Raw genomic sequence first — 9317 nt, forward strand, 5'->3', positions numbered from 1 at the left:
GGGCCAATATATGATCCAACAACCCATGAAAGACCCAAGAAAAAACTACATTTCACGGATTTCATGTAATAAGCCCCATTTGACATTTTTCTTCTCATCAAAGGGGTCAAAGACGGTATTGTTCTTACATGTACGTGATTTACTTAACTATTATGTTGATTTTCAAGAATGGCATGATGTGGAAAAGTTATAGAAATAGTAGATGAGATGAAAGAGTAAAATTTGTACATGAACGAGCAATTATGTTGTTTGAAATGGGGGAGTAAGAAATATCCGAGCAAACAAATGATGTGAATGACTAGATATAGCATGAATATCCCAAATAATAGGTAACGTGAATAGCTGGATCTTCAAGCCTGATCACAACTCACACAAAACAAAAAAATGGAACGAATAGTTCTACAGTTATTGGATCCGCTTAATATGGACCCATGTAAACAGCGACATGCTTAATAAACATGAAACAAATAAATTACTAGTGTTTCTGTCACGAAAAAGGTCTAGAAAGTGGATGAGGGATAACTCACAGGACTGCATAATATAAGTGAGCTGCAGATTTCATTCGAGTATGTGACTTCCATAATCTTCGTTGAATTTGTCGTAGCGATGTGCAACAAGATGAGCAGATGGACGAGTATTCTTGAGTGCTAACTCTATATCTTCAGATGTTATTGGTCCAACAGGAGGCAGTTCTGCGTGATAGGAAGACGGTGTCACTTCAAACAATTTAAGTGTAAACCATGTCTATGCATGCATAATAGAATTGTATTTAAGATCATGGCTCCATAATCTTCGAAGTAAATCTCATATGTGGTTCCACTGTCATTTTATAACCCCAGAGCTGGACTCGATGCTGGGCATATAGCTAAAAGAATGAGTGAAGATACTTGAACGCGTTTGAAAGCAAATACATAGAAATTAGGCATAAGATGACTCTTGATAGCTTTTTGCCGAGATTGTACTCCAGAAGTTACATAACTGTTTAGAATGGAATGTCTCTAGGAATCTAGGATGTTCATCTATAGTCACTGCCTCACTGGCAGTGCTCGGTCTTATACAAAAATCAAGTTCTTGCAGATATCATGCATCTCACAAAGTAGAGATTATTCACTAGTAAAAAAGAGTCCTTTGCACGAAGTAAAGTGGACACAACACATCCTAAGTCCTAGAAGTTCGACTAACATTATCAATCACAACCAACAGAAACATAATTCAAAGGAGAGGAAACAAAAAGCATAGGAAAGGAGAGGGGGAGCGGGTGAAAATTTAGTAAAACTGAAGAGCAACTGCCCACGGGAATCTCATTCAATATAATATTTAACACAAAAATGAATGAAATAAGTAAAGAAAAGACGACAAATTGCAATTTATTTTTCTTCAGGATAGCAGCTTGCATATAAGAAACAATGCACAAGAAAATCAAGATGTATTCAATTATTTCAAGGAATTGAATGAGGACACATATCAGACCACAGATTGTACGGAGTTGAGAAAGGTACATACCCTCCTCAGGCACGAGTTCTTGCTTCTGTTCAAGAATTGCCATCACACGTCTAAGTGGCCGCATTGCAGCCTCCTTGCATACCAATCTTATATCTGATCCCGAGTAACCTTCTGTTTTTTCGACCAAGGAATCAAACGGAAGTTGATCATCGCTAGGAGACGGAGGCAGAAGTCCCTCAAACATGGCTCTTCTTGCTTCCGGGTCCGGGAGAGGCACAAGGATCTTTTTTCATTCATGTCAAAGAAAAAGAGTTGCATTGAGAATGACAAGAACGCTTGTGTGTGGCACTGAATTATCAGCAAGATTCCAAGTTACACAATGGTATTCAGGTCTCTTTCACAAGGCCTAGTTACAAAAAAGGTATCAAACTAGATACTTTGGATAGAACTATCGTATTCAGGTCTCTTTCACAAGGCCTAGTTACAATATGGTATTATTAATCAATTTCACTTTGATGCCGAATCGAATATCGTGGTTTAATCCGGGTCACTGTTGTCGTAAAGTGATTGATAGCGCTTAGATTGCGGAAGCGGCTACTATCAAAATCTTTACGAATAGGTTGTTATGTCACCATGTGGTGTTGCAATTAGTGCGACAAGAAATTGCTGATAACAAATAAATTAATGACATCACAATGTCGGTAAAGGATACACGCTTCTCAAGACGTCGAAGCATAGCTGCATCCAATTCCCAAGGCAGATTTGTGGCTGCCAAGACAAAAACAAGATCCTTGCTCCGACTCAAGCCATCCATCTGTTATACGACCCATGGAACCAATTGTGAAACTAAAGAATATCCAACAATAAATCAACAATATTAAAGAACAAAAACAACAAGGGGCATATTCCTAAAATGATATAAGTCAGCTATCATGGTCAACTAACATGAATTGTCCTATGCACCGTCAATGTCGGTTGAAAAAGAACAAAGTATTGGAGAAAATGAAATCACAAGGAAAAAAATAAAGAAGTGAAGCAAAATAAGCTGATAAAAATAATACAAATGTAGAAAGGAAAAAGGATAGAGATTAAAAAATGACGACAAATTTATAAATATCATTCCTAGAAGTATTATTACAGCTATTAGAAGTACTTTTTGTTATCAAAACTGATAATGATGATTTGAAGACTGGTAAAATCACACATTGCGATAAATGACGAAATTAAATGACTTGCTATAAGAGCAGAGAATGTATCTCTTTGTAATATATAAATTGAACCAAAATTAATAAAAAATGCCCTAAATATTGAATTATTAGGTTTTATCATCCAAACAATAATGCATGTTGCATACTGCTCAGACATGTCAACCAATGAGTGACCAAGTATGCTGTTTATTCAAACAAATATACCTGTATCAAGAGCTCAGTTTTCAAGCGCCTACTAGCTTCATGTTCACTCCGACCTTCACCACGATGACTAATAAGAGAATCAATTTCATCAATAAAGATTGTAGATGGGGCATGATGCCTAGCAAGGTCAAAAAGAACTCTCACTAATTTTTCCGAGTCACCTGTGAAAAATACAAATGTGATAAAATTAGTCTCACTAAGTTCTGATAACATTGCGGAAACTCATTCAGGATGCATTACTAATATCAAGAAATAGTCATTAGCATGTATTTTAAGAATAATGTGGTGTTGGAGAAGAGAGTCTGGACTATGGAGCCTTGGAGGAAAAATATTTGGCTAGATAATGGAATTTGATTTATTTATTTTTTGTATTATTTAATGATTATAGTTGTCAAATTTTTTTCACTAAAGTAACTTTTGCTTATATCTCGATGTTTTTTCACTTTAGCATCCTTTTTATTATTTTTAATATTGCCATTTTAATATTTTGGATTACTTTGTTCTTAAATCATGCCCGTATTTATTTTTTGCTGGTATAATAATTTTTTTTTCCTTATGTCAGTTTAATTATGTGTATTTTTTGTTGATATAATAATTATTTTTCTATTGTTTAGTAGTATAATTTTTCCAATTCTTTTTCAGGGAAAAATATCCGCAGTTTTATGCATTCTAACCCTTACCTGTATATCAATTATCAACTATGGTACTTCTAGCACCAAAAAAACTATGGTATTTCATTTTTTTTTTTATAACCGTGATACTTCTTCTCGTAGTTTCATTTCTCTGTCTTTTTTGTTTTCTCTAGTTGCTCTTTTCTTTCTTCTCATTATCTTACCTATCGTAGAAGGTTTCCATGTCAAGTGACTCCACAGACCATTTGGTGATAATTAGTTTTTGTTCTTGTAGGCATTAGCATGTTGAACAAATATCATGGTTTGATGTTTGACATCATACATGTTGCCCACTGCTCAAGTAAACACATCAACAATATTGACAACGTTGTACAAGTCATGTACCTCTCCATTTGCTTACGATAGATGATGCTGAAATATTAAAAAAAGTGGTCTTGCATTCTGTTGCAACGGCCTTTGCCAGCATAGTCTGCCACAAAAAAAAAAACGAGTTAAAATAGAAGAGGGAATACCTGAGAAGAAACGGTCACATGATGTCCCAAGAGGGATAGAGACACTACGTCGCAATTCACAAAGACACGAAAGAAAGGGGAACAATAAATGGTCACTTAGTTAACTAGAATTTTCAATTACCAAATTCTTTAGATAATCACAAAGTTAAGCCATTACACGTTAGATTTCAATTCTCAAAAGCAGAACAAGCATGCTTCCACAATCAACAGAAACGCCACATCCCAATTTGATTATTACAGACCCGCAGATTGAGAGAAACTAGTAACATAGAACATCATTATTCACAGAGATGCAGGAATATAATGGATAATTCTTCAAATAAGAAACATATAAGGCCGTAATAACATACCTTTCCTGTTCCAGGAGGACCAAACAGGAGGATGCCTTTCCACGGTGAGAGTAGTCCAGTGAAATACCTTAAAATAAGCAATGAAACATCAGCGCTCAGAGAAAAACAAAGAGGATACGGCAAAACTCAAAACCACATATCAGCATATATGAGTTGAGGCATCTAACATTTCATTTTATATGGAATGAGCCAGATGTCTCATTACATAGTCTTCTTGAAAATTTTTAAATTGAAATGTAGTAGAGCTGTCTCTACCTGACAACCAAAAAGGCTATGTAGGATTTAACCAAAAAAATGAGGACTGTACAACGCTCTGGGAAAATGTTTGTTTACCGATGATAGAATAGAAAGGTATAAAGAAAGAGAAATTTGAGAAGAGGAGCAAATAAAAGGATTTTGATGATTATAGTACGCGACTTGCACCATTTATCGATCAAATTATCGTGAAGGCAGATGCACTATACAGCCTTCCTATAAATTTGGTTGAGTGAGAATTACTTTTAGGTAATTACTATCATGACTTACTTTGGGTATTTTATGGGCATGACAACTGCTTCTTTGACCAGACGTTTTGCAGTCTCAAGACCCTTGATGCTTTCCCACGTTACATCTTGATTCGAATGGATTATGTCTCTGTCAAAAGAGGATAGCATCTAACATTACAAGGAAGTTCACAATTTAAAATATCAAGCAATTTCAATAATGAATAAAGTTGGTTAAGTTCTAGTTAATAAATAACTAGAAAGTTGCTCTTCACATTGCTTGAATTGCTAATCACTTTGAAATTAAACTTCATCACGAATGACCAAGTTTGTTGATCACGTGAATATAATATGCAAGCTCAAAAGTATATTTTGTTTTCAATATATATATTGTTTTCCAGCTAATGGGTTTGTTGCGTGCAGAGGCAAGACATTATGTGTGTAATGGATTACATTTTTATCTAAACTAGAAAGGCGACAACACCAGCAATCCCTCAGTGCCTCAAAGGCTTCCGCAAAGGCAGGTAAGGGAGGGTCGGATGTACATAGTCTTGCCCGTGTTTAACAATCCAAAGAGGTTGTTTCTGGATATATAAGAAAGGAAATAAACGAGAAGAAAAGTGAATTAATGATTAATGCAAGAGCATACAACCACTATGCTGAAACTATGTTACCTGCACAGACTTTCGGCTAAGTTGCGTGTTTCAACATCTTCAAAGGCTGGCAGCAGAGGCTTCTGCCTGTTCACAGAAGTAGGTGGTAAAAAATACTGATCAGTCAGTATCTTTGTTATGTTTAACAAAGAGTGTTCACAAAAATTGCTTTAGAAGCTACACATTAAAATGAAAGAGTCGACAACACTCAGCACAACTCAACAAGAGTATCACTTTAATCTGTAAATGCGGACTATGTTTCCCATAGTCCCATAGTTAGGATGCATATCCAAGTGCCGAGCTCAGCTAAATACGAAACATATTTCGCTTATATGAACTATCCACGTGTTATGCCCGTGTCCAACTGTCATCTACCGCACAAAGGTAAACAAGATGAAATGAAAAGCCAGAGTAACATAGATAATAAGATAGGGTGGATTAGTATTTCAGAAGAAGCAACTTGCATAAAAATGCTTGATCACCATCAAGATACCAAGAAAAAAAGCCGAAGTGGAATTGTGACCTAAGTGTTGGAGGGTATCATCTTAACAAGTTAAATTAGTAGGTAGAACTTTTAGGAGCTTTACCTACAAAAAGCTGCTCACGAGAAGGCAATATTCGAACTTGCAGCCTTAGTTGGTCTTTTAAGTAGCAGGTTCTTTTAGAGGTGCCACATTTTGTACAATGAGTTGGGGCCGAATGTATGAGTAACTAGTACTTCGACCTTAAAACGAAGACCCTTAAACAATTCATTCACCCCCAAAATGGAACTCCACAGGAGATTCAATTAACCTATAATGAGCACAGATATAGTCACAGACATCAAGTACATACTATCGTTGGAAAAGAATATCTGTTTTCAGGATCAAGTGCCTTACGCCGACGTTGGACAACTCTTTACAATGATTTTATGTTGCTCGAACTCTCCATATTCACCCGCGTACCCGTGTCGGATACTCAACACTCGGGCGTGGGTAGGACACTCGGACACTTCATTTTAGACCAAAAACATGATTTTTTTTTTCATAAAATAAACGAATCCGACACTTGGACACGCACCCTTGTCGAATACTTCTAACCGAGTCCGAGCAACATAGATGATTTATCCACGTGAATGATGTGATAGTTCATGTTAACCATTGATGGAACCAGAGATTTGTCTTATTTTCGTTGTTGAGTGGGGAAGGGAGTTCATGTGGCTTTAAAGGGATCATCGGTATGATATGATGTCAAGTGGAAATTTAACTCAATTGCCTGAAAAACTTTGAAATAGCACAACAGCTTGATTTAATGAAGAGTTTAGGAGTCAACGGTCCTTCATGTGTTAGTTGCTAAAGTAATACAAAGGAGAAAATAGTAGGAGGTCTATATACTTGAATCATATAACTCAAACAAAGTACTCCCTCCGTCCCGGTCAATTGTTGTCCTTTGGTTTTGGCACAAATACCAAGAAAAGAGTAAGTGACCAATTACTAAATGACAAGTGGAACAAATTAAGTTTGAATGATCAAGTTGTTCATCAAGTTCATCCTTAAAATAGAAAGGATAACAATTGTATGACACCCAAAAATAGAAAAGGATAACAAATGACCGGGACAGAGGGAGTATCACATAATATTAAATATTAATCCATCACGTTTGAGAAATAATTCAATCAATTTAAATTAGTATCTTACGGATTACGGTCACCATTCTCCAAACCTCCATTCGTCGTAGCTGCATTACTCCCCTATCATAATCAAACAAAAGACAGCATATCAAATATTAAGGAAAAATGAGTTAAAATGAATATACACTCTCAAAAACTACAGATGATATTATCTGACATTCTGACCTGATTCCTGTACTGTTCATAAACAGCAAGTTCAGGCTTTCTTGCACCGTTAGCTACCCCATTACTCTGAGTTCCTGATGCAGCTGCCTCATCTTCCGGACTTGGCTCTCTCTTCCTTCCAAACTTTGCATCATAAAAAAACGAGAAATCCTAATAAAAAATCAAATCCTCAAAGTCTCAAGCACCTTGCATACAAGTTCAGTGCACAACTAAATGCTGCTTATTTTTATTCATCAATCAACTGACAACTTAATGTTCTTGATATCTCACATTACGGACATAAATGTAGACGAAAAATTAATCTCACAGTTTGTAGTTCTTACTGTCAAAAATAATCAAATAATTTTTTTGTGACTAACGATATCGATATTAATTGAAGCGGTACTACTCAGGATATGCTATTGAGGATGACAAACCGTCAATCAACAGCATCTTTGCAACACAAAAAAAAAACAAAAACAAGCCATTCCATAATTGAACAATCAAAATGTACAATCATAAGCAAAAAATAATGAAAAGAGAAGAACAAGTTGCATAATCACAATCATCGCAAGAACAGAATTAGAACTATTTCAAAAAACTTGACGAAAATCTCATCAAACTAAACTAACAGAATATTTCGAATCTATACTGATCAAATTATCATCATTAATACACATTAGGACCAACTCAACAGACAAACAACTAAAAATTACTTACAGTATCCATCAATGATCGACAACAACAATCAACAACCTACAAATCAGTGACTAACGATATCAATATCAATTGAAGCGGTATCTAACAAATTATAACCGCAAATCGATCTAGATTTTGGTGACAGCCTAACGGTACTACTCAGGATATGCTATTGAAGGTGACAAACTGAAAACCGACACCTTTGCAATCACAATCATCGGAAAAACAGAATTAGAACTATCTGAAAAAACTTTACGAAAATGTCATCAAACTTAACTAACAGAATTTTTCGAACCTACAACAACAACCACCTACAAACCGATAATCTAGCTACATTAGTCAACAAAGCTAACCAACTACATTAGTCAACAAAGCTAACGATCATCATCGCAAACACGATATTCGCCAAACTATTCGATCAATTTCAGTACAACCTACAAATCGACAATCTAACTACATTAGTCAACGAAGCTAACAAACGACGACGCCAAACTATTCAATTTCAGCAGAATTTAATCAATTAACACTGACGAACAAAATGAAATCGTCAAACAACAAATCAAATCTAACAATGCTACTAAATTCACAACTATTGCTAAATTACATGCATGTAAACAAGATAATCGCGTCAAAAAATACACAAAAAACATCAAAATAATCAGATTAACAATCAAATAATCAATATTAATGATTACAACAACGAATAATTGACTAATTGAAAGTAGAGTAATTAGTTAGTGAATTAAACCTGGAAACTCCAACGAGTGAGAAAAGGTTCGTCCGCCATGATTGATTGATTGATTGAGAGAAGAAGTAGAGAAATCAACGGAGATGAAATATTGTTGTCTCCGCTTTGTGATTCTCACCTTCTCAACAACTCTTGTGTGTGCGCAGCAGATTCAGATGAAATGACTGCTAGTTTATATTAAGCTGCTGTTGCACGTGTTTTAGTGAGTTGAAATGTTTACAAGTCACCCTGTCCATTAAACCCGATTTTATACTTTAAAAATGATAATTATTGTTATTGCCTTATTCGGTGACGTATTTCTGTATTAGCGGCCCACTCCCATAGTTAAGGATGATTAAGTTTAAGTCCCAACCGGAAAAATAGATTGGACCGCATTATTTGATTTAGAGACCGAATTTGTTTAGGTTTGGACATGGATCCTCATTTTTTGAAGTTTTAGTCTTCGGTGTGATCAGGTTCGGGATAGATTACTTAAGATCTGGACTGATTTTTATGTTTTTAAAAACTATATTATTAAAATATTATAATGGGAATGAACATTTTATCTTTAAAAACATTATAATTAATATTAAG

The 9317-nt window shown here is 35.3% G+C and overlaps 1 protein-coding gene across 3 annotated transcripts; it reads right to left on the reverse strand.

The window, feature by feature from the left end:
• Positions 1–305: 305 nt before the first annotated feature.
• LOC141592713 (uncharacterized) lies at positions 306–8964 on the reverse strand. 3 transcript variants are annotated; one of them, XM_074413488.1, is made up of 12 exons: positions 8745–8911; positions 8018–8053; positions 7319–7441; positions 7161–7213; positions 5506–5571; positions 4875–4982; positions 4350–4416; positions 3872–3956; positions 2856–3016; positions 2156–2257; positions 1504–1726; positions 306–692 (listed from the first exon to the last, which is right to left on the reverse strand). In XM_074413488.1, exons 1-12 carry the CDS (start codon positions 8781–8783, stop codon positions 559–561), a joined length of 1197 nt encoding a protein of 398 aa, XP_074269589.1. In that variant the 5' UTR covers positions 8784–8911; the 3' UTR covers positions 306–558. The 3 variants fall into 3 exon arrangements, with proteins under 3 accessions (XP_074269589.1, XP_074269591.1, XP_074269590.1); XM_074413490.1 differs by lacking the exon at positions 8018–8053 and having other exon boundaries at positions 8745–8964; XM_074413489.1 differs by lacking the exon at positions 8018–8053 and having other exon boundaries at positions 7319–7468; positions 8745–8964.
• Between the last annotated feature and the right edge of the window lie 353 nt (positions 8965–9317).

The sequence above is a fragment of the Silene latifolia genome, chromosome 7 (assembly GCF_048544455.1).
Source record: "Silene latifolia isolate original U9 population chromosome 7, ASM4854445v1, whole genome shotgun sequence".
Lineage (NCBI taxonomy): Eukaryota > Viridiplantae > Streptophyta > Magnoliopsida > Caryophyllales > Caryophyllaceae > Silene > Silene latifolia.

Excerpts from the sequence above, each read along its gene's own strand:
- LOC141592713 (XM_074413488.1), bottom strand. The coding sequence starts at position 8,783 with ATGGCGGACGAACCTTTTCTCACTCGTTGGAGTTTCCAG. Across the intron at positions 4,983-5,505 it reads TTAGCCGAAAGTCTGTGCAG|AGACATAATCCATTCGAATC; the intron begins GTAACATAGTTT and ends CTCTTTTGACAG. Across the intron at positions 2,258-2,855 it reads AAACTGAGCTCTTGATACAG|ATGGATGGCTTGAGTCGGAG; the intron begins GTATATTTGTTT and ends GTCGTATAACAG.